The sequence below is a fragment of the Hypomesus transpacificus genome, chromosome 22, assembly GCF_021917145.1.
Source record: "Hypomesus transpacificus isolate Combined female chromosome 22, fHypTra1, whole genome shotgun sequence".
Lineage (NCBI taxonomy): Eukaryota > Metazoa > Chordata > Actinopteri > Osmeriformes > Osmeridae > Hypomesus > Hypomesus transpacificus.
Genome location: NC_061081.1, coordinates 6,999,099 through 7,023,150, shown reverse-complemented (window position 1 = coordinate 7,023,150; position 24,052 = coordinate 6,999,099). Strand labels below are relative to the sequence as shown.

The 24,052-nt window shown below is 39.8% G+C and overlaps 4 protein-coding genes across 8 annotated transcripts; 3 read left to right on the top strand and 1 right to left on the bottom strand.

Annotated features, from left to right (window-relative positions):
• The first annotated feature begins 1,726 nt into the window (after window positions 1-1,726).
• On the top strand, window positions 1,727-11,869 carry fpgs (folylpolyglutamate synthase). 4 transcript variants are annotated; one of them, XM_047045465.1, is made up of 16 exons: window positions 1,877-1,964; window positions 2,597-2,672; window positions 3,290-3,418; window positions 4,376-4,429; window positions 4,527-4,591; window positions 4,766-4,880; window positions 5,315-5,392; window positions 6,255-6,316; window positions 7,184-7,286; window positions 7,546-7,623; window positions 8,270-8,414; window positions 8,642-8,725; window positions 9,344-9,494; window positions 9,705-9,780; window positions 10,105-10,171; window positions 10,441-11,869. In XM_047045465.1, the coding sequence occupies exons 3-16, from the start codon at window positions 3,386-3,388 to the stop codon at window positions 10,815-10,817; spliced, it is 1,488 nt and encodes a 495-aa protein (XP_046901421.1). In that variant the 5' UTR covers window positions 1,877-1,964; window positions 2,597-2,672; window positions 3,290-3,385; the 3' UTR covers window positions 10,818-11,869. The 4 variants fall into 4 exon arrangements, with proteins under 4 accessions (XP_046901419.1, XP_046901418.1, XP_046901420.1 ...); XM_047045463.1 differs by lacking the exon at window positions 2,597-2,672 and having other exon boundaries at window positions 1,727-1,964; window positions 8,645-8,725; XM_047045462.1 differs by lacking the exon at window positions 2,597-2,672 and having other exon boundaries at window positions 1,730-1,964.
• Window positions 11,870-11,915: 46 nt separating this feature from the next.
• On the top strand, window positions 11,916-13,065 carry cskmt (citrate synthase lysine methyltransferase). Of its 2 annotated transcripts, none has more exons than XM_047045129.1 (2): window positions 11,916-11,987; window positions 12,291-13,065. In XM_047045129.1, the coding sequence occupies exon 2, from the start codon at window positions 12,308-12,310 to the stop codon at window positions 12,965-12,967; it is 660 nt and encodes a 219-aa protein (XP_046901085.1). In that variant the 5' UTR covers window positions 11,916-11,987; window positions 12,291-12,307; the 3' UTR covers window positions 12,968-13,065. The 2 variants fall into 2 exon arrangements, with proteins under 2 accessions (XP_046901085.1, XP_046901084.1); XM_047045128.1 differs by having other exon boundaries at window positions 11,922-12,037.
• Window positions 13,066-13,178: 113 nt separating this feature from the next.
• On the bottom strand, window positions 13,179-15,357 carry epdl1 (ependymin-like 1). The gene is made up of 6 exons (XM_047045130.1): window positions 15,056-15,357; window positions 14,812-14,846; window positions 14,382-14,513; window positions 14,081-14,261; window positions 13,898-13,985; window positions 13,179-13,732 (listed from the first exon to the last, which is right to left on the bottom strand). Exons 1-6 carry the CDS (start codon window positions 15,120-15,122, stop codon window positions 13,609-13,611), a joined length of 627 nt encoding a protein of 208 aa, XP_046901086.1. The 5' UTR covers window positions 15,123-15,357; the 3' UTR covers window positions 13,179-13,608.
• Window positions 15,358-17,047: 1,690 nt separating this feature from the next.
• Window positions 17,048-20,314, top strand: cdk9 (cyclin-dependent kinase 9 (CDC2-related kinase)). The gene is made up of 8 exons (XM_047045127.1): window positions 17,048-17,326; window positions 17,472-17,585; window positions 17,877-17,958; window positions 18,148-18,238; window positions 18,525-18,691; window positions 18,910-19,081; window positions 19,236-19,384; window positions 19,489-20,314. The coding sequence occupies exons 1-8, from the start codon at window positions 17,286-17,288 to the stop codon at window positions 19,852-19,854; spliced, it is 1,182 nt and encodes a 393-aa protein (XP_046901083.1). The 5' UTR covers window positions 17,048-17,285; the 3' UTR covers window positions 19,855-20,314.
• The last annotated feature ends 3,738 nt before the right edge of the window (window positions 20,315-24,052 follow it).

Here is a 24,052-nt window from a genome sequence, read left to right as displayed (position 1 = left end):
TTCTCTGAACAATCAAAGAGGTGATTGAAAAAGAAAGAGTAATTTTTTAAATGAACAATAAAACTGTATGTTGTGCATCCATTTTACAGACTTATCTAGAATTCTCCTGAGGTGCCACAACATCCTGAAGGGAAGATATAGTAAAGTCCCCTGCTAATGGATCAGCTAGACACACCAGTCACACTTCTCTACCAATTGAGCTATATACCTTAGTCTGTCCTTTTGCCTCTTCAAAAAGACTTGAACTTGAACTCTCTGCTTCCAAAAGCTGCAGATGTATCCACTCATTTGCATACACTGAGATGTGAGCATGGTTTATAGGTTTAGCTATGAGGATACCAATTTGAGTTACAGTTTATTCCTTGAAGATGGGTAATTTATTGCTTGACCCTTTTTGAATGGAGTGAAAAGGGTCTAGTCCAGGGGTGTCAAACTCATTTCGCATCGTGGGCCACATACGGCCTAGGGAGATGTCAAGTGGGCCGGACCATTAAAATTATACCATACTCTGCTATAAATAACCAAAATATCATGTCTTTCTTCTGTGTTATCTAGTTTAATTGATATAAAGACCATATCGTATAAACTCCGTCCAACCGCTTTAACAAGTAATGATCTCTTCGGTGGTGTAGTTGGTTAAAGCGTTGTACGGCTACATATTGTTAATGCGAATCTGGGATCCCAAGTTCGCGCCCCAGTCCAGTGAATCTCGTACGATATTCTTTAACTTTTACTGTGAGAAAATGACATAATTCTAAAGGCCTACGGATGTATCACAACATTTTAATGTGTGAGCACTAATATCAGATCAAAATGAACACATGTAGCCTTAATTAAATATTGAATAACGTAGGGTAGTCTACCGTCGGAGACAACCACTACGCCTCATTCAGCCAGTTTAAACGGCTGCTAGATGACGCTGTTCATTTTCAAAGCGCCGATAGTTCGGCTCTTTGGGCCGGCACAATCCGGAAGAAACCACCAAAGCTTCACAAGGCATCGTTCGCCCATCCCTAGTAGAGACCAAGGTATTAATTGATACCGTCTGCTGTTTTCAGTCTGTCTCAGTGATGCGGCTTGTCTTCTACTCTGATGGAAAGAGTGCGCCCCTTAGCGGATAATCCATGAATTACAGCGAATTAAAAATATTAATTCCATGTCTTTTATGCATTTTTTCCACTTTCAAATTATCCTGCGGGCCTGATCGAACCTCCTTGGGGGCCGGTTCCGGCCCGCGGGCCGTATGTTTGACACCCCTGGTCTAGTCTATTTTGTTTCCTTGACAGAAGTTGGCCCGGTTTCCCAGATTCGTTGAGAAGCTCTTAACGCTAAGAGCTTCTTAGGAGCGTTCTAAGATCTTAGCGTTAAGAGCTTCTTAACGAATCTGGGAAACCCGGCCATTATAAGATGACACAACTGGATATTACTGTGCTTAAATTTTGGAATCAATAAAACACTGGATTAACTCAATACACTCACTGGAGCCCCTGTCCACTGTAGCCCTCACAGATGGCTTCACGGGCACTGTGCCCTATTTATAATTCCAGGAATTTGTGTGTCACCTACTTCATCACAGGCACTGTGTGCGATTTATTTTTTCGGTGTGTGTCTCACCGACATCTTAATCACCGACTGCATGATGGGCGTTGTGCACTACAAAGTACAGTTTGTGACATTACCTTTATTTTGAAAAGATAGGAATAAATCAACCGGAAATTAGATTACACATTGAGGCTGGCTTCCCCTACTGCATAATGTAATAAAAAAGGGAAGCACCCAAATTTGGTTAAGACTTCCTGCATGCAATTTACTCAAACCCCACGATGGTACGCTTCTCCCGCGTGCGGGAGTGGAGCTCCGTATTTGCGTTGTTCAAGCACAAGGGCTGGACTTCAAAGTTGACGTTGTCATTCAACTGCTCAAGTACCAAGGCTGCTCCGCGGTTTCCAAAAATGGAATATCAGGTAATATAGACCCCTTTGTAACTTCGTGTGGCTCGTATGCGATATGTAATAACCAATGTGCTGATCTAGCTAGCTAACTAGCTACAAGCTAACTAATTTGCAACCTAACTAGATTTCGTTAGCCAATTTGCTAGTTTGACAAGTTTTAGATAGCTGACATGCCCCTATTCAAATGGTCAACTTTAGCCAGATGCCACGTGCAAAATGTGCTGTGGAATAGACATGTTAGCTAGTTAGCTTTATGAAGCAACATTACGCCAGTCTCGAATTATGTTGAATCAATTTACGTTTTCTGGGTGATTCTCATTTTCGAAACTTGAAGTTAAGCTAATGGGCTTGTAACGTAACGTTATAAATAAGTAAAAACAAGAAATGCAAAAACATGAACAGAAATATACACATGCGATCTAACTACATGTTTGCTTATTATTAGGCTACACTAAATGTTTTCACTTCGGTAAAATGAGGTATTCTGTGTACACCTGGAAGGAAATAAATGCAGCCCATTTTCTCCCTTTCAAATTCAGACTAAGGTTATTAAAAGTGAAACGTTTGAAAGGATGCACAACACCCTCAATGAGAATTAAACTTGCTTTTGTTGCAATTTTTTACCTTTGTGCCCCAAAACTCAGTTGACGTTTTGGAAAGCCCTGCCCCCAGACGGCCTTGACCAATCCTACCTTAGCAACCGGTCACTACCTGAAGAAGGTCCGTCAAGCTTTAGGTCAGTGGTCTTCAAGCCTGGTCCTCAGGGACTCCCTGCTCTGCATTTTTAGATGTTTCCCTGCTTCAACACACCTGAATCAAAGGAATGGGTCATTAACAGGCTTCTGCATAACTAGATAAGTGAATCAGGTGTGTTGGAGCAGGGAAACATCTAAAACGTGCAGGACTGGGGTCCTTGAGGACCAAGGTTGAAGACCACTGCTTTAGGTCATTGAGGGCGCAAAATGGCCTATGGAACAAATCAGACTGCAATTTACGATTCCTGTTACTTGGGATTGTATGCCAGGTTTTTTCCATGTCATGTGCATATCTTGGTCTTTAACTTAATTTACATTTAGAAAAGTGCGGACAATGGACAAAACTTGAATTAACAATATTTTGAAGTAACATGATGGCCATTTTCTTGAAAATACCTTTATAGAAATTGTCAACCCCTTTGCAGCCCTACATAAAATAGTTAAACTTGTCATTGATCAAGTGACATTGTAAATGTCAAGTGAATATCAGCTGGATTAAATAACTTCAGTTGTACTGAAACTTACCAGTAAATGGATGTTTTATTTAAATTCTAAACAGTATATACAATTTTTCCACGACAGGATGCTGTGTGCACCCTCAATACCTTACAAACCAATTCCAGTGCACTTGAGCAGGTGCGACGGGAGCGGGGGAATCCTCAGCTCCAGCTCCAGGCCATGAGGGGCTTCCTGGAGCGGACTGGACTGGAGGTGAGTAAATGACGATCCCTTTGCTACCTGGCACACCCAGCACACTGGCAATTTATCAAGTGGTTTTTATTTGTCAATTCAATCATATACGGTTGTACACAATTAAATGAAACATTCCTCTAGGACCATGGTGCCACATAAACAACTTACACAACAAACAATACATGAGACAGGTATTTCACAAGGTTCCTACATAAAGTGCTTGCGCAAACCGGGCAATAGGCACAGTGAGAGACAGTGCAGCGCCGACCAGTTCACAGGTAAAATAAACAAGTAGTGTGTTGAGGTAGCAGTTATTAGGTAGCACTAAGGATACTGTGGATGTAATCATGCATACTGTGGCATAGTGCATTAGAATGTGAAAGGAATTGCAAGGTAAGTCTGTGTCAATGCCTTTGTTTATATCTTTTGAGTATGAGATAAATTAAACCTCTCACTAAAGTATGGTGGCACTAAAGCTGGGCAAAAAATTAAATGAAGTAATTTTATTAATTAATTTCAAATCTATGGTTTAGGACGATGTTAAACTTGGGTAGCCTGGTACGGAACCTCCACTGCTTCCCTGAGCTTGAGTAGGTATAAAGGATAACTGGGCATTCACATATCCAGCGATGCGTTATGTGGATTCCACACTGCAACAACTTGCTGTACGCACTTCAACGTGGGTGTAGGGGTCTTTTAATCTTTGGTTGTTTACTTCTTAGTAATTTTTATTGTTAAAATGTAATTGAATAATTCCCTTGTCTTTTTGTATTTTGTTTGTAAGAAAAAATAATCAATGTAAAAATGTAATGTCGCCCAACTTGGGTGGCACATTGTAAATATTCCTAGCCTTATCCTCAAACCTATTGAAAAATCAGTTTACTCAAATAGCATACTCATTCTGCATTGTCTTTTATAGATTATAATATAGTTTTAAACTAAATTAAGTAAAAAAACTTTTTTTGGGGTTCAAAGGTAGAGGATCTTGACCATCTGAATATAATTCATGTCACTGGAACCAAGGGCAAGGTGAGCCTTTGTTTGTGTGCATTACTCTAAATATTAATTGTACATGCAACTGTGCTGTGTGTGTTTGTGCATATAACCACTGGTCTTATATCATCAGGGGTCAACGTGCGCTTTCACAGAGAAGATATTGAGAGGCTACGGCTTTCGGACTGGATTTTATAGGCATGTCTAAATCAGTATCAAATAACAATGACTCATACAATGTGTAGTTGTAGTCGTTTGCCATTGCAATGCCATTTTCCTTTTCCCCAGAGAGTTTCTATCTTGAAAGACATAGAAAGAGAAAAATATATTTTAAAAAGATTCTGGTTAAAGAGTGTATGCGTCTCCCTGTAGTTCCCCACATTTAGTGCAAGTAAGGGAGAGGATAAGAATTAATGGACAACCCATCAGCAAAGAACTCTTCACCAAATACTTCTGGCAGGTTTATGGGCGATTGGATGAAACAAAGGTAGGCCTGGTAAAATGTCCCAGTGGTACACACTTTTTAAATGTTATTATAAGACATTCCCCAGTGATGCATAGAGAAATTAATTTGAGTTTCAAAACCATAGGAATAGCAAAAAGAAAAGATGAATGAGTTCAATGTTGAAAAGCGACCTTTAGTTACATAGGACGCACAGCATAGTATCATTAGCCAAGCAACTTTTGTAAACATTACAAACTATGTCTCAGTTCATGTACCATTATCAGTGGATTTAATTTAAACAACTTAGCTATTTCAAAGGATAGCTGAATCCCACAGCCACAAACTTAAGTTTAGTGAGATAATGTGGGACTTCTCGTTCCATAATGACCAGTGCATGCACATCATGTGACTGCACCCTTTGTCCAATGTAATAATTAGCTGCAGCTAGTAGTGCCCTGTACTTCTACCCCTCACAGGATGGTAACGGGCAGACAATGCCTGCCTATTTTCGCTTCCTCACCATCCTGGCCTTTCACATCTTCCTGCAGGAGAAGGTAGGTCATGTTCATGTATCATCCTTACTATTGGATGCAAAATGGTTAGCCCCTAGTTGGCCCTTAGTTGTATTTAGGCAGTAAGAACTTGAAGGGAATAGGAAAGTGTCCCACCCTTGACTTCCAACTCTATACACTTGGTTGGTTTGTTTTCCTGGCACTCTACTCATCCTCATAATGTAGTCTAAAGTCATCTTTAAGCTCTCCACATAGTATTCTTCTAAACCTTATTTTCTCTTCTGGATTCCTTAATTTGAAATTGCACAGTTTAATCAGGTGTGCAGGTTCCTTGTCCAAACTTCTATCCAAGTACCTAACCCCATCCCAACCGGAATTTATAAAAAAGCTTTTTGTATGAACATGTAAAATGGAGATTAAGGTAACACCTTGACGTGTTCCCAAAACGCATTACATTTTACAAAAGCAAATATGAGACAGATTTCAGCTTGTGACTGCACAATAGTTGCTAGTTATGACAGTTCAACTGTGCCGTTCATTCGGAAATTGAATATATTTGACCAATGCCACCACATGGCTCAAAAGTACTGCCTGCATTGTAGCTTTTCAATGTTGGTCTAATTATAACACAATATAGTACAATGCTTTGATTGATAGTTAATTTACTGCTAGTATATTAACACCAACTCGTTGAATTTACTGCTAGTAAATTAACACCAACTCGTTGAGCCATCCTTGCAAACCCTAGTTCCAGTAAGCCTGTCAGGCAAAGTATGTTTGGTTTTAAACTCAAAAACAGTGACAACCTCATGGTCACCTTACAAGTGCAAAGAAGATTGTTTCCAGGTGAATATTTTGCCATGAACTGTGGATTAGTAAATTGATAATTTTCCTCTTTGTCTAGGTGGATTTAGCTTTGCTTGAAGTTGGGATTGGTGGAGCCTATGACTGCACAAACATAATCAGGTAAAATGCCAAAATGGCTGTGCGACGTGACCAAAATCTCATATCCTGATAAAGGTCCTTTCATATCCCAATAACGATGACATACATATCATGTATGTGATATGTAATATGTAAAAATGACTAAATATAAATCATGATATGGCACATTTTTTGTAAATTCAATGAATAAATAGTTAACATAAAGTGACCACATGGAGAGGCCTATTTCTTTGTAGGCCTACTTGAATAAACAACACACAAAGTTGCAGGACTCAAGTCCCTCACATTCGCCGCAAGACTCACTCATTTCAGCCATTCCCCACGCTCTCATGCAACACCATATATTTATCCATACACCTGAGATGCTGCTAAAACTATTTAAAAGTAATTTATCTTATATTTAAGACAACATGTTAGACTACAGCTAACTTAATAGCAACAGGGATTTAAGTGAAGTTGCTGTAACATGGTTCCAAATATAGCCTGACCTGTGAAGAATCTGTAACTGTGAGGTCCATGTGCTCCTAATTTGTACCCCCTTCAAATATATTAAACAGCTGTTCTGAGATTGAATGTAGGGAAGGTTACTCTGGAAGTTAACTGTTACATTGCTAATGTAGAACTTACTTACTCTATGTTGAGCAGTGGCAGCATGGACTGTGGCAAAACAGTAGTCGATCAGAATATAAACTGATGAAATTTGCTAAACAATATTAACATTTGCACAATAGAAAATGCAGCACGTCAAGAAAGTCTTATAAATGAGTGTTGTCTGTCATATTTTTTGTTGTTGTCCTTAACTGGAATTATTGTATTCCTAGTGATATCTAGAGAGGGTGAGAAAGAGAATACTAACTGACCCCCCCCCCCACACACACACACACACAGGAGACCATGGGTGTGTGGCATCTCATCTTTGGGTATCGATCATACCCAGATCTTGGGGGATACCATTGAGAAGATTGCCTGGCAGAAAGGGGGCATCTTCAAGGTGATTGCGATGTTAGAAAGATAACTTACTCCGAGAATTCATCATTCTGTTTTTGTGTGTATTTTGTGGTTCTTTACATTTATTTCTTTCACCCTTTTTGACCATTTGATTTGTGTGACTTCCATGTTCTCCTGTAACTGCATACAAAGCAATAATAAATAATATCCAACAGTACTGATATCACATAGCAGAAAAAGTTACAATCATCAAACTACAGAAACGTGTCATTAATCAAATGGTTCTCTGGACGTCCCCCCAGCCAGGGGTTCCAGCCTTCACTGTGAAGCAACCTGAAGGGCCTATGACCGTTTTAAAAGAGCGTGCTGTGGAGATTGGGGTGAGAGACTTCTCATTAAATTGACAAAGCACAAAATACAGTTAAACAGAGAATGTAAAAATGTATGTATTCAGCCCTTGAAATGCCATGGAAATTAAATGTTGATGAGAAGTTAAATATTGCCTTCTCACCTTGGTCAACCTCTCTTAAGGCAGTAATAAACTTCATGCTAAGGACTTGAGCTTTCAATGTTCCTCTTGTCACATTCAAATGTTATTTTTGTCTAACCTGCCTCCTAATGGATATAGCTTTTAAGTAGTGGAGTATATGAGTAATGAAAGCAGACATACTTGTACAAAACTGAAGTACATAGAGGCCTTTATACCCTCTGGGTTGGAGGCTTGCTCCATGTTGAGGCTGTATTTGAAGCTCACTGAATGAATATGTAGAAAATATAAATTTCTGGTGTTCAAGTCATATGAATCAAATTTTGTTGGAGCCTTCGATTTATGCAGATTGTGAAAACATTGCTAAAACATATTTATCTGGTTAGCCTGATCTAACAAACATATTTATAATGTCATTAATCAATCCCAATGAAGGGGAAATCAATCAGATCAACAGCGATACTAGAAACATAGAATTGCAAACATCTGTATGTCCTTACTCTGGGTCTTGTCCATCCTCTCTTTGGTGTGTTTCCCAGTGTCCGCTGTCGATGTGCCCAGAACTGAACGAGTACAGAGCAGAGGCCACCCTGCATCTGGGCCTGGCTGGGCAGCATCAGTACTCCAATGCCTCCCTGGCCCTGCAGCTCAGCCACACCTGGCTACAGAGACGCTGCTTGCCCGGTGTGTGTGCGTGTGTGTGCATGTGGCTGTGTCAGATTCAAAAAGTGTACACCTGCTTTCTTTAGTGTTTTGGTATTTTTGTGTTCATTTTGCATGTTTTTTGAGTTACTTCCTTCATCTTTTCAAATCCTAGTTGTAGTCTGATTATGACCAACATTGTGTAGTAATTAAGTCATATAGTAATCATTCAATCTTTATTCACAACCTAACTGTTTGTCCACCCACAGAAGATGGCCTCCCATCCCTAACAAGTGAAACCACAACTGTTCCGTTGGCGTCAGCCTTCCAATTAAGCCCAATCATGGCAAAAGGTGAGTCATGCTGAATAACTCTTAAACCCTCTTTTGTAACAAACCCATACGTGAACAAAAGGTGAACTCCAGTATCCGAATGTTGATGTGTGATGTGTCAATAAATTGTTTGTGTGTTAGTGGTCAAACTCCTTCCTACCACTCACACGTTTAACGGTGGTGGTATGAATACAGATACTAAGCTGTTACGCCCTGCAGCAGAAAGTAGTGTAAGATTCAGCTTTGAACGTACTTTCAAACTAATATTATAACGGGCCAGAAACTTAAATCACTTGTTTATTGATTTGACTGCTTGCATGTTTATGCAATGCTCATTGCATTGTCATAGAGCACCTCTATAGTCATAGAGAATAATTAGACTAGCTCTTTGTAAATAACATGTTATTCTTGCTATGAAATTACTATTGTCTGGCCAAGTCAACATTTGCAATGGTAGGCAGTCAATCACTGGCCACAATAAGCAATACATGAAGTGTGGTCTAATGAAATTACATTGTGATCCCAACAAAGCAAATCAGTTATTGTAATTGGTGTAGGTACTACAGGATGGTGGTTTCTTTTGGCTCATTAAAACACTTTCTTGCCCTCCCTTCATCGCTCCACTTCTCTGGTCCACAGGACTAGCAGACACAGAGTGGCCTGGCCGCACACAGACTCTGGAGCACGGCCCTGTCACCTACTTCCTGGATGGAGCCCACACCATGCGCAGCATGCAGGCATGCGTCCACTGGTTCAACCATGCTGCCGCTCAGCATGAGAAGAGGGCAGGGTGAGCATGGAGATTTGGAAATGTTTTTAGCAAAATGTCATGTTTATACGAATACATAACTGTAGCAGATGTCATTACTCTGTAGTTAAGTTTGCAGTATTCCGATTGCAGTATCAATTTCTATCATGGGCACTGAAATGATGCAAACTATTAGTTCAAATCCAATACACTGACCTGACCTTGTACTCCCATGCCTTGTTACCCGCACAGTGGACCTGTGGTCCGAGTGCTTCTTTTCAACGCTACGGGAGAGAGAGACTGTGCAGCCATGCTGAAACTGTTGGTGGTGAGTGAACAATGTGTACCAATACTTGTGGTTCTTGTGGTTCGCTTGAATTAGGTCACCCTGTGTAAACCAAAAAGGGCACACTACAAATCAAACAAACTTCAAATAGTTTCAAGGAGAGCCAAATGAATAGATTGGAGTGATCTCTTTCCAAATACAGCACATTTTCAATGTACTTAAGACAGATTTGGTTAGGTTGCAGCTGTAATCTTTTTGCACAGCAACGAATATGTAGTTGTGGTTGACCTATGCAGACCAGCTCCACAAAATATCCATATTGAACTCATCTTTTTGCAAACAAGTGTTCCTTTCCCCCCCCTATAGCCTTGTCATTTTGACTTGGCTGTGTTCTGCCCCAACATCACTGAAGCCACAGCATCATGTAATGCAGGTAAGGCTACCATTGTCTACAATTGGGTGCATATGGAGGCTTTCTTTAAAGATGTGCTGTGATCATTTTTAAGTAAATTTTACATTGCACTATGAACTGGTACAAATGGAACAAAATAAATGCTGTTGACCATACATAAAAACATTTTCTCATGGTATATGTTGGAGAGCTGAGAGATGTAACTACTACTAGACCATCATTTTTGATGCCATGTTCTCAGCATGGTGGGGATTTGTCCCTCTCTCACACTCAGACCTTTACTCCCCCAGACCAACAGAACTTTAATGTATCTGTGGAGAACATGCTGACCCGCTGCCTGGACAACCAACAGAGCTGGCGTCTGCATACCGGCGAGGAGGAGGGGCTGAAGGCTGCGGGGCTCATCCATGACCATCTCCCCCTGATGGCCAAACACAAGAGCGACACCCTTGTTTTCCCCTGCATCCTTAGCGCCCTCCAGTGGATCTGCCAGGGAAAGGACTCTGTCCTGGCAGACCCGGCCAAAATAGCCGTACCAGTCAAGGACAGCATCACAGCGAAAGCATCCCCCTTAAGAGAGGCCACTGGGATTCATGTCCTTGTCACAGGCAGCCTCCATCTTGTAGGAGGGGTGCTGAAACACCTTGACCCTTCTTTTGCTGTGTAAAACAGAATTTGAGGTTAAAGTTTGTGGATTGTGTACAAGTAGTTGGATATAAGTAGTAGCATACCTCTGGGCTTGTTCTATGTGAAAAAGCAGAATATATGCCTATAAAGGTAAAATGTTTAGATGGGGTGTATGGTAGGGGTTAGTAGCATCATTGGTGGTTTAATGTGGTTAAAATATCTAATTTTAATAGACATGGCAGTTAAGTTTTCAGAGATGTCGAATATAGTCTTGTTTAATATGAATACATGACCTGGCATGTACAACTTGATGCCAAATGTATTAGCCAGAAACACACAGCTGCCTTTTGTGTATTGCAAAAATTAAGCCTCTACTTGAAGCCAAAAACTGTTAACACTGACTCTTGAAGGATATTCATAACCTCATTAAGTGGCATGATCATAAATTGCACAAGTTGTACTTTAAAAGCTTTAGCGTTTATTATAAAACTTTTCACAAGCACGGCATCATTCAAATGTGTATCAATTGTAGATAAAGGCTTAAAAATAGCTCTGTTAGTAAAATACTTAACAGTTTTACTGATCTGATAAGAAAATAATTAACATTTATTTTAATTTAAGTGCTTTGTCTAAGACACGGCTGTACATACTTACTTGTGCTGTAAGAAGGCATAGTTACTATTTATGTTTAACATGACTTATTCACACTTGGCATTAGTATGAATACCATGTTAAAATGACAGTTTAAGAATGGGACGTGAGCTTCATGTATTGTAACACAAAGTTGTTGTTGCTTTAGAAATGTCACTGCGTCAATAGATTTGTCAGTTAGAAACAAATCAAGAATTGTTCGTAGCTAGTCATCTTGTATACTGTCTTAATATATATATTTTTTGTATGTTTGTGCAATAAATATACAATTTATATTTACCATGTGTTGAAGAATGTTGTGTTTAAAGTCATTCACATATATGGTAACATGTAATAGTATGCTCACATCATAAGACATGCATCGTGTGGATGTGAATGAATGTTGGTGGTGATCGGAGGGGCCGTGTCGTTGTCTTGCACAATGTCCAATATTTTGGTAAATAAATTGGGCCAATTGACGCGCATGCGCGTTTCACGTGCAGTCTGCGCATTTGCGCAGTTCAACGAGCATCATCATGGCGCCGTTGATGTCCAACGTGTTGCTAATGTCATACAAAAGGTTAGGAAAGCTTGTGTCGGTGATTTCCAGGAACCATTCTTCACTTACAAGTATGTTTGCTACACAATATACGTTCAACTAGACGCATGATTATCATAAAGACAAGACATGCCATTCTGAACTGCTAACTCGTAGCCAGTACGCTACGTCACAGGCTATACCATTGCCTTAGCGTTATCATTCATCACACTTCCTGTAGCTTTATAAACACCTTTATCATCAGGGATCTAATATGAGACATGAAGTTGTAATGGAAAATGTTGGCTGATTCTTTTTATTTAACACATGTATTTATTCCTCCAGCTGAATTAATTGAGAACATGGATAAGAAAGCAACGTGGGACCGGTTTTACACTGAAAACCGCGGCAGAACACCAAACTTTAAAAACTTTGAGTGGTTTTTTGGTTTTGGCACAGTTCAGGACTTTATCTTGCCCTTGCTGCATTCGAAACCTGACTCTAATACTATTTTCCAAGTATTGGATTTGGGCTGCGGAACCTCTGCCTTAGGTCTTGATATATACAAGAACTCCTTCTCTGCAGTGCAAGTTACCTGCGCAGATATTTCCCCAGTAGCTGTGCGCTTTATGCAAGAACAAATTAGAACCAAAGCAGCAGAACCTCGTAATCCTGATTCAAGACTGGAATTCTTAGAACTGGATTGTACAGAACTCCACCAACACTATGGCTCTGAAAGCCTAGACCTAATAATTGATAAGGGTACAACGGATGCCTTGTTGAGATCCAGGGAAGGGAGAGGCAAAGCTGATCAGGTTCTTCAGCAGTCTCTGCGAGTATTACGAAGTTCTGGGTTATATCTGCAGTTTTCGGACGAGGACCCTGATGCCAGGCTACTTTGGTTGGAAACGGTGGGCCAGGACCTTGGGGGGATGACTGCAGATGTATGCGTGCAAGAGGTAGGCGATCTGAGGGGAATTTGTTACTTCTGCTACCAAATCAGACCACGACATGCTGCATAGTAGCCTAGTTGGTACTACTGTGCTGAATTGGACTGTTCACATCCTGAGATCAGGAGGTGGAGAACACTTGTTTGCGATTGCTTTGTGAATGGATTTAATTAAATATCATACAACTATGCCTCTTTCCTAGTGATTTAGTAAATGGGTGTAGCCTTAACCAGGAATGTCTCGTAGGTATATATATATATATATATATTAGTGTGTGAAATCTGTGCAACAATATTGTCACTGTGATCAGAACTTACTGTTTATTCATACATTCCCTTTTTATAGTGACAATGATTGAGTGCAATTTAAGTTTGATCAGGGGTGCAGCCTGGAAAACGCCAGTGTAAAGCTGGACTAAAATAGTATTGAGAGATTACAAATTTCAGTCAACTTTACACATGACACAGAAACTATTCCAGTGTTGCTTGGAAATAGAAGCTTAAAGGTAGAATATAGTAACATATCCCAGTGTTTGATTACATGTCTTGAAAAATGCCTATTGCAGGTCATCCCTTTTAACTCCTATAAAAGTTACATTTTGTTCCTTCATAAAACTTTCATAGCAAATTAAAACATATATGATTGTGATCTAATTAATATTAGCACAGGTTTAAGTATAAAGAACAAATAAAAGACTGTTGAACTTGTTGTTGCTACTCAAAAAACAGGCTGTAGAAGTCAGCAGGTTCTCCTTTGTTGTCTGGCACTGCATCCTGACAGAACTCAGGAGGGAAGAAATCTTGAGGGTCCTCAATTCCAAGGAGAATGTTGAAGAAACTGGAAATGAACAGAGAATACAGATCAGACATCTATGGATATTTACCTTTAATATACTATTAGCTAATGGAATGATCAGATATACCACACATACACAAGGAATATAATAAAACCTTTTAAGTACCAAATGTGTTGTAGCCTTTTGCTAAATAAATGCAGACTAACCTTGTCAATATCCATCCAGTTCGTTCTGTGTGAAATAAAGTGCTGACTGGCAAACATCCGAATTCCGTTACAGTGCTCACATATTTCCCTGTAGACAAAAGCATCACATGATCAACAATAGTACAGATGTGAGAAGAGGAAGGGACACCAAAGAACACAAAACGAACTCTCATTTGTTCTTACCCCGTTTCATTTCTCCATACCAGCTATTGACCAGAAGACCCTCTCCTGGACCAGAGGAGCCACCCAAGATGACTTGCCCCAGCAGAGTTGCATTTTTAGGAACTTCCATAGGATGAAAGTCTGCCCTTAATTTCTCCTTCTTACACGTGCGGTTATGATGGTTGATCTTATAGATGACACCCTGATAAAACATTTCTTTAAAGGGGTGGCAATGCTTATCATTGTATTTTTCCCCCCACACATAATTGGCCTTAGACTTAGCAGAGAAACATCAGATGTTTTGGGAAGATTTGTTGATTACCTCTCTGAAGAGCAGCAGCGCATCAATCCAGAATGTCTGGTTCTGGTAAGATCCAATTTCTCTGAAGCGGATTCGCTGCCCAAATGCATCATAGGTATATTTGGCACTGGCCATCAGATCATGATGAGCAATCTGTAATTATAAACCAATATTTGAACAACAGGTGTAGGACGAATTCTGAATACAATTTTGAATTCTTGTGAAATTAAATTATTTAAACACAAATACAGGAGGATGGGTTAGTTGGTAACTGATCTGGAGTTTAGTCGAAATGGAGTCAAATTAGTCTGATTTTGTATTGTACCATGTATAGAGATCTTTAGTATATTGTGTATCCTACACTTTTTGCAGGGTACAATGTTGCAATGATATGCCACTAAAGGGGTCGATACAGGGTATGCTTGGCAAAATCCCCTTAAAGGAAACTCACCACAGAGAGGCTACCTGTCAGAAGAGGTGGAGATTCTAGGGCAGGAAGTTAAGAATGATTTTACTGACACAATTTGCATTAAATATGTTCTTTGACCCAAGTAAAATGCCATTATATTGCATTTAAAACGGAACAAAATTAAGCATTGACCATAAAGTAGGTAATAGGTCATCTTTTTTATAGAAAGCAGATATTCCCAATGCTAGGTGTCTCTATCACATACTCTGTTAACTTGGTTACTTACTGCAGGGGTGAGGTATCTGAGCCAGGCAGCCCAGAACCAGAGACGCGAACAGAACAATCGTTTTCATGCTGCTTTCCAACGTTTCTTGTACACACAAAACACACTAATGGAGGAATGCTTAGTCACTTCCTTATAAACAGTTCGTAACAGATACTCCAGCTCCAGTACAGGGATCCAGGATTGTATTGTAGCCACAGCAGACATTAAACCTCTGCCCTATTTTATAATGGTGTATTGCGTCACAGAGCTTCGCTTCCCCATCACTACCTGCAGTACTCCATATCGAATGTACTCTATTCTTGGTGTGTGCAACAAATCACGAGACAGTTGTTTGGATTTTTAGAGAAGGAGGTTTGTAAAACCTGTACTGGATCATAGGAGTATGCATAGGACTGCGTGTTGATAGCAACACCTGTGACAGTCATATGATTTGGAGGCGGGCGAGATCTGAACCACATAACTATTAACAATGCAACATTACACAATGTTATGTTAGTCCTACTCACTGAACTAGTTGTTTGAACTGTGTGGCCTGTAAGTAAGTAGAAAGTGGGTTTGGTTTGAATATTATGTGCTACTTGAATATATATTCAAAACATGACGCATAAATCATACTGTAGGCTGGGAGACATTCCGCCACCTCTTGCTGAAGACTTTAGTTGCTGGGTGCTTGTCACACCGATTGTGCAACGTCCATTATAGTGATATAGGGATAAGAGTCAAGATGTGGGCAGATTGGTTGTTCTTATAGAATATAGATGATATTTGGGTTGGGTAGGCTATAAAAGTGCATATTATCTATTCTCTTAGAAACCTTTATTCTGTAACATGATTGGCTTATAACTGATTTTATGTTAGTAAATGTAATGTAATGTATAGTCAAATAAACACATTTCCGTTGGTCGAACAGTACTGGCCCCTTGTACAGTTCAAACACATATACAATTCAGGTGAATGGACATTTGTTTAGGCTACTATTTAATGGCACTCATTGAAATATAAAGTTGATGTTTTGTAGATCAAAAAGATTAAGGTTTTAAAGAGAATGCATTTTGAGCTAAGGTCCTCCTTGTACGTTTGATTATAGTTTAACACAGGGGTGTCAAACTCATTTCGCATCGTGGGCCACATACGGCCTAGGGAGATGTCAAGTGGGCCGGACCATTAAAATTATACCATACTCTGCTATAAATAACCAAAATATCATGTCTTTCTTCTGTGTTATCTAGTTTAATTGATATAAAGACCATATCGTATAAAGTCCGTCCAACCGCTTTAACAAGTAATGATCTCTTCGGTGGTGCAGTTGGTTAAAGCGTTGTACGGTTACATATTGTTAATGCGAATCTGGGATCCCAAGTTCGCGCCCCAGTCCAGTGAATCTCGTACGATATTCTTTAACTTTTACTGTGAGAAAATGACATAATTCTAAAGGCCTACGGATGTATCACAACATTTTAATGTGTGAGCACTAATATCAGATCAAAATGAACACATGTAGCCTTAATTAAATATTGAATAACGTAGGGTAGTCTACCGTCGGAGACAACCACTACGCCTCATTCAGCCAGTTTAAACGGCTGCTAGATGACGCTGTTCATTTTCAAAGCGCCGATAGTTCGGCTCTTTGGGCCGGCACAATCCGGAAGAAACCACCAAAGCTTCACAAGGCATCGTTCGCCCATCCCTAGTAGAGACCAAGGTATTAATTGATACCGTCTGCTGTTTTCAGTCTGTCTCAGTGATGCGGCTTGTCTTCTACTCTGATGGAAAGAGTGCGCCCCTTAGCGGATAATCCATGAATTACAGCGATTTAAAAATATTAATTCCATGTCTTTTATGCATTTTTTCCACTTTCAAATTATCCTGCGGGCCTGATCGAACCTCCTTGGGGGCCGGTTCCGGCCCGCGGGCCGTATGTTTGACACCCCTGGTTTAACAGGTTGGACGACATTTCATAACAAAGTAGGCTACTGCAGGCCTAAAGGGAAATTTAACTAGCTTACATATTTGACTGTCAGCTAAACATCTAAATAGGATTTTCACAATAGCTTATTGTTTTTATGTCTCCACTAGAGAGAAATATTTTGAAAAAGAGTGAAACTGTTGAATACAATATCAGCTACTGAAAAAAACAATGACAGGCCTACAACCCTCTAAGGCTTCCGTAGCTTATGGCTTCCGTAGAAAAACGCTTTTTTATTGAAGCGTCAAACACACACAAACAAGGATGCAGCGAGACAAAAGTGGAAACGCCGGTGCGGCTGAAAAGTATGACCAATATTCATTTATCACACAATGTATGCACTGTTGCGTAATATTATATACTTCATAAAATACTGTATTTATGTCTGCCTCAAATGTGCAGATCCGTGAAAATGATATCATGTTAACGAAACTAAATTATCATCCACAGGCCCGACCGGGAGGCCGCCATCATGTCCAAATATTACGATGGCGTTGAATTCCCTTTCTGTGACGAGTTTTCCAAATATGAGAAGCTTGCTAAAATTGGCCAAGGAACTTTTGGGTAAAATTGTCTTATTGCATGCTGTTAATGCCAGGGAATACCCCTTGATAGCAACGTTAAAGCTCAAGTACACTTAAACGAGGAAGTAGATTCCCACATTTGCTTCTTCAGAAGTTGGTAGCTTGTTAGCTAATCTTCCTAGCTTGGCCTGTATTGATGTTATTTAGTAAGATTGGTTGGGTAACTGTACCTCGTCGCATTCTAATTGAGGCAGGTATGTGTCACTCGTGTTGCTAGCTTAGCGACCCATTATTTGACATTTATACGGATCAATAAACATTATTTTTCCAGTGAAGTGTTCAAAGCCAAGCACAGACAAACTGGAAAGAAGGTAGCACTGAAGAAAGTTCTAATGGAGAACGAGAAAGAAGGGGTAAGAAATAGGCTTTTGTGTTCGTTCGTGCTCAAGTCATGTCAAAATAGTTGGCTACTTTACGTTTACCCTGTCCATACGTTTACTCCATCTCTGTAATGACATTTGTTTGTAAAAGTCAGACACATGCATTGCCCTTTTAATTTGCTGTTCATTGTTTCATCGCCATTGTTTCACATTTGTTCACAGTTTCCCATCACAGCACTGAGAGAAATAAAGATTCTGCAGCTATTGAAACATGAGAATGTTGTGAATCTGATAGAGATCTGCCGTACCAAAGGTGGGTGTCATTGTTGGTGCTGTTGTTACAGATGTGCAGATGACGTTTGTCGTTTTGACCTTTTGACAACTTTTATTGACAGCTTGTCTGTTAATGACCTATCTGGTTGTGCATGGCCATCAAGTGAGGACAGTCACTTACATGACATGTCAAAGTATTAGTTTGTGTAACAATGTGTGTAATTTGACTTGGTGATCATATGTGCACAAGTTTATACAATGTATGTGACACTGAAAGTGGGAAAAGTTAAATTATGTTAAAGCCTCATCTCTCCTTCTGTTTGCAGCTACACAGTTCAACCGCTACAAAGGCAGTATATACCTTGTCTTTGACTTCTGTGAGCACGACTTGGCGGGACTTTTGAGCAATGCCAATGTGAAGTTCACATTGGCTGAAATAAAGAAGGTGATGCAGATGCTGCTCAATGGGCTTTACTACATCCACAGGAACAAGGTAAACATATAAGATGTTGTCCACTTACATTGATTTGTACTAGCTGGATCAATGAGCTTGCAAATGGCAGTCGGTAACATATATAATACATTCTGAAATGAGAAACACGAATATGCTTCGTCTTACAATCTTTTAGATATGAATACTTTCTGAGTGCAATGTGTATATATAGGTGTGTGTATATATAGGTATATATCTTTTCTTCTCAACATTTACAGATCCTTCACAGAGACATGAAGGCAGCAAATGTGCTGATCACCAGAGACGGTGTTCTAAAGCTGGCAGACTTTGGCCTGGCACGAGCCTTCAGCCTGGCCAAGAACAGCCAGGGCAACCGCTACACTAACCGTGTGGTCACACTCTGGTACAGACCTCCAGAGCTGCTCTTGGGTAAGAAAGGCAGTCAGATGTACACACACAGAAATAATATTTGATGACGCATGATTAGTTTAATAGAAAGTTTGCTTAGGGGGTAATTTCTGTAAAGGGTGGACATTCTAGCAATAAGAGCCTGTGCCTAATTAGAAAGTCTGACTTTTGGTAGGCGAGCGAGACTACGGTCCCCCCATTGACCTGTGGGGAGCAGGATGCATCATGGCAGAGATGTGGACACGGAGCCCCATCATGCAGGGCAACACAGAACAGCACCAGCTCACGCTCATCAGTCAGCTGTGTGGCTCCATCACAGCAGAGGTGAGAACGCATGGACACAATTATGCACCATGTACACAAACATACACCAACTGTCTTGTCATACAGTCCCTAACCAGATCCATATTCCCACTCTTCCCACTCAGGTATGGCCAGGCGTGGACAAGAAATATGAGCTGTATCAGAAAATGGAGCTCCCCAAAGGCCAGAAGAGGAAAGTTAAAGACAGACTCAAAGCCTATGTGAAGGATCCCTATGCCCTGGACCTCATTGACAAACTGCTGGTGCTAGACCCTTCCCAGCGAACAGACAGTGACGATGCTCTCAACCACGACTTCTTCTGGTCAGACCCCATGCCCTCTGATCTTAAGAACATGCTCTCCACACACAACACCTCCATGTTTGAATACCTGGCCCCACCCAGACGGAGAGGTCACATGCCCCAGCAGCCAGCCAATCAAAATAGGAACCCTGCCACCACCAGCCAAACAGAGTTTGACAGGGTGTTTTGAATAAGATGGGGATTTAAAGTTGACTTGGGTCCCTTTTTAAATTACTTCCTGTCGAGAAAATATTCCCTTGCTCTCTATCAGAAATCTGAAAGGTTAAACTGGACTACTCCTTACTTTGGCATCCACAATGCGAGGTAGAGCCTTCAGTCCGAAAACCAACTACTGCTTCAAGGACCTGAGGTTGGAGAAGGGTATGCTCCAGTCTCTGGTGTGAAGAAATTCTTAGAGCTGATGTATCCACTTTAGTTTGGTACTACATCCTATGGCCTGGAAGGTTTACACAGTTCTAATGACCCATCTGGAGACAGTGATTGCCATCCATGAATGATAGTTTCCTCTTGTTTTTGTTTCTTTTTTTACAGTTTATAATTTAACAATTTAGCATAATCATGAAACTGCACCAAGTATATGCCGTGTATGCCATATGATAGTTACACTAAATAAACTCAGATGCACACTCCCTCAGTATATAGTCACATTTTGTTATCACTTGTTTTGGGGCCTTTATTGAGGCAATACAGGTTTGAATGAAAAATTATAAATGTGTGCTTAGTATAGCTAAGTCAAATCTAATTTTTGTCCAATTACCGTTGGTCCCTTGGGAAAAAGAGGGCTATGTATTCCAGCTGTAATTCCTAAACCCTCCCTTTCATATTAGATGTGCATACCTTCAAAATGAAGGTAAGCCTATATTCATTATTCAACTGTAACTTCAATATGTTTGAGAAACAGCCAAAATAACAAAACGTGTCAGTTTCCAAATATATATGGACATGTCACTGGACATGAGTTTTACCCTGGTCTGACAATAGGTGGTGCTACAATACACTTACCAAAGTTACCAAACTCTAAAATATAAAAACTCCCAATCTAGATGAATCATGTTTATTTGGGGGTTATGATCAGTACTTGAATATCTAATTTGGTAAAAACTGGCCACACACCATCACCAGACCAATTAGCAAATGTGAATGGATTCTGGAACCTCTGAATGGATTCTGGAACCTTGATCTGACCTGTACATTTTTTACTTCCAAGCTACGTTATCAACGGGTCTTTATAGATTATTACAGAAGTTACTTAATGGCTTGAATGTCACATCATCTTAATATAAGATACCTATCTCAATGAAAAGTATTGTTCCAATTATGCTTACCAGTAATGATAAACATTTGTTTTAAATTTAAGGATAAACTAAATAAAGTATCAGTATACAAGATGTCTGAAATACTACCGCACCTGCTTTATAATTTGCCCTTCAAGATAAATAGCATAGAATCTGCTTCAAGCAACCTGAGCTGTCTTACCTTTGACCATTATCTGATGCTGTTTGCTGTTGATTAATGTATCTAATAATGTATCTATGAAATAGCCGGAGAACATGTCTGTCCTTGTCATGACCACATGTTCCTGCTGGGAACAACAGGGACATCTTGTCCTGTTGCACTATGGCTGTTCTTCTTGTACGTTTATGAAAACACTAGTTTAACACTAACCAAGGTACAAACCAAACACAACAATCATTGGATTATTACAAACAAAAGGGTTGCATTTCAGACACCCATCTTTCATATATTTAGTCGCACTGTGGCATTGTCAGTTCATGTACTATTGTCTCTCTACATAATATCTAAACTGCGGATCCTTTAACAACCCTCATTGAGAGGTGGCTAATTAGATGCCAATGAATGGCTTAATGGCCCCTGTGATTAAATCAGCGTTATCCACTCACCTGTGGGGTAACTGGCCTGTCATACAATCTCTAGGTAGATTGGGGACAATATGCCTTGAGCTCTTATATAGGGAAAAACGGAGGTGTGGACTTCCAAGGGTCATAACAAGGCACAATCTATCTGCAAATGGTTAGTAATTCTTGAGTACTGTGATATTAAATAAAGATTCCTGTATGCTTACTGTGACAATTGGAATAGGATTATGAAGCAGATAAGTAGGCTCCACTTCTAAACCACATACACTTTTGTTTGTTTACATTACTCTCTTAAAGTAAGGAGCAAAGGAAAGTTTCCTTATCTCATTGTTCTCAGATTCTTAGCCATTAACTTTCAAAAAAGCTTTAGAAAGGTCAAAAAGACTTTAAAGCTTGTAGACATCCCGAAGCAGCATTGCAGACCTGAGCTGGCTGACTCCCACCATTGCCAGCAGAGGTTTAGCAGACCTTAAGTGGCCTCCAGTCCTAATACAGTACACCCTTCTGAACCTTTCCACTTTGCAGCAAGTAGACACATCTGCTGTGGTGATTGATATGAACAGCATGTAAAACCTTTAAAGGAAATGTTTGTGAACTATGTATTTTTTGGCTGATAACCCTATATAATAGAGCTTTAGAGTTGTTTGTGTGTGCGTGTGTGTAAAATCCTGGTGGTTAATAAAAGTGACACATAGTTTTGGTTTGAATCTCAGCCTAAAAAAGCACAGTGGACTATTTCCTCTGAGTTATTTCGTTTTCACACGAGCCTGTGATATCTATTCCTGATTAAAGAAGGACGAGTCAGGCAAATGCTTGACAAACACACTTCCCTATGCATGTCAGCATGCGTCATATCTTGTTTCGGTACATTTTGCATTCATGGAATTGAAAACAGTGAGACAATTTTAGAAAAAGAGCTGTGTAGCTCCAAATTAGGATTCCCCACAGAACACTGTGTCATTGTTCTGACAGAGAGGTTTGTAATTCAACTGATATGCCACATGCCTGTGTCATTGTGTCTTTTATTGAACCTGATAATCACCTACTTTAATTATGCATGATGTGCCATTAAGAAAACATCTCTATTTTGAAAGAAGTTTTGCTAAAACAAAAATTGCTAAAATGACTTGGAATAAGTTTATTCCAAGAAGTTTCACCTATGGTGAAGTAGAGTCCCCTTACCTGACCCATACATTCATAACTCAACAGGGAGTGGCCAGTAATCATTCATTTTGTCCCCTGAAAAGATATATCAATTAAGTTGTGTCCAATCTATGTCAACACCCCACTCCGTTTTCAGTAACAGATGCTGCCATTTAGAAGTGTATTGGTCATATAGAGGTGTGGGGGCTACTCCAATTTGTAGACTATTTAGTGTGTGTTATAGAGGGGGAAGGAGGGATTTTGACTCATCCCCTACAGTTTAGGGAGGCTTGATGTAAGGAAATTAATTGATGTCTGTCTGTTGGACAATGTATCTGTCACACATACATGTATAGAAATAAATATGTTCACACCAGATTAAGTCCGAAACATACATAACTCTGAGGCCTATTTACTGTAGCACTACTGCATACTCACTTGACACAAAAAGTCTCATGCTGTGCCAACGACGTGGTGTGACGACAGTCGGCTGGTGGTACAATGGGTGTGGGTGAGCCCTGGGACCCAGCAGCATGGTGGAGCCATTACTGCTCGCTAGGCTTGGTGCCGTACAGCTCAGGGATAAGCTCCACACACACTCACAAAGAAGCCATCAGGCAGCTGAGGATGCTAATGAGACAGCTGCTAAAACCTGGACTGGACTCTACTAATACTGCTTAGAGGATCAAGTGATGAATCCTGAAAGCAATACAATATTTATGATGTGTAATCATTTGATTCAATGATGTTTCACTCATTTTGGAGCTTGATACATGCTACATTCATCACAAAAGTACAATATCATAATTCCATTGTTATTTCTAAGACTGGAACTGACATAAGCATTTAAAACTAATGTTGAGGTGACATTATCTCAACTTTCTGTATGTGTTGCTTCAATGAAACAAGTGAACTCTGCTATTATCCCCCTAGTTCATATGGAATCACCAGAAAATGTTCTGTTCCTTTCCTCCTGAAACAAGGAGGTTTATAATTATCAAGAAAAAGAAAAAATGTGCATCTTCATGTATTTGAAGTACAAACCCCCAGAATTGGATTGAATGTTACTCTTAAATATAGACTGCATTTCAATATCTTTGTGAATAATCATCTTTAATGAAGATGACCCTCAACCAGGATTTCATCTGAAAATGTCACATCTTTAGCAACTCAACTGACCCAATCCTTAACTGATATTGAATTAGGGTATTTGTTGAATTCCTAATTTCACAATCCAATCTATATATATTCCAAATATGTCCCTACAATTTCACCTACATACCAAACACATTTCTCAAAATCATCAATGTTAAGTAGAATGAGCTGTAAAAGACACAAGGTTAGTGA

Bases quoted from the DNA above. Each gene is read 5' to 3' on its own strand.
- fpgs (XM_047045462.1), top strand. From the start codon at position 1,824: ATGGTACGCTTCTCCCGCGTGCGGGAGTGGAGCTCCGTATTTGCGTTG. The intron at 3,419-4,375 runs GTGAGTAAATGA...TGGGGTTCAAAG, and splicing joins TGGAGCGGACTGGACTGGAG to GTAGAGGATCTTGACCATCT. The intron at 4,430-4,526 runs GTGAGCCTTTGT...TTATATCATCAG, and splicing joins TCACTGGAACCAAGGGCAAG to GGGTCAACGTGCGCTTTCAC.
- cskmt (XM_047045128.1), top strand. From the start codon at position 11,944: ATGGCGCCGTTGATGTCCAACGTGTTGCTAATGTCATACAAAAGGTTA. The intron at 12,038-12,290 runs GTATGTTTGCTA...TTATTCCTCCAG, and splicing joins GAACCATTCTTCACTTACAA to CTGAATTAATTGAGAACATG.
- cdk9 (XM_047045127.1), top strand. From the start codon at position 17,286: ATGCAGCGAGACAAAAGTGGAAACGCCGGTGCGGCTGAAAA. The intron at 17,327-17,471 runs GTATGACCAATA...TATCATCCACAG, and splicing joins AACGCCGGTGCGGCTGAAAA to GCCCGACCGGGAGGCCGCCA. The intron at 18,239-18,524 runs GTGGGTGTCATT...TTCTGTTTGCAG, and splicing joins AGAGATCTGCCGTACCAAAG to CTACACAGTTCAACCGCTAC.
- epdl1 (XM_047045130.1), bottom strand. From the start codon at position 15,122: ATGAAAACGATTGTTCTGTTCGCGTCTCTGGTTCTGGGCTGCCTGGCT. The intron at 14,514-14,811 runs GTGAGTTTCCTT...TTATAATTACAG, and splicing joins TGACAGGTAGCCTCTCTGTG to ATTGCTCATCATGATCTGAT. The intron at 13,986-14,080 runs GTAAGAACAAAT...TTTTGTCTACAG, and splicing joins GTATGGAGAAATGAAACGGG to GGAAATATGTGAGCACTGTA.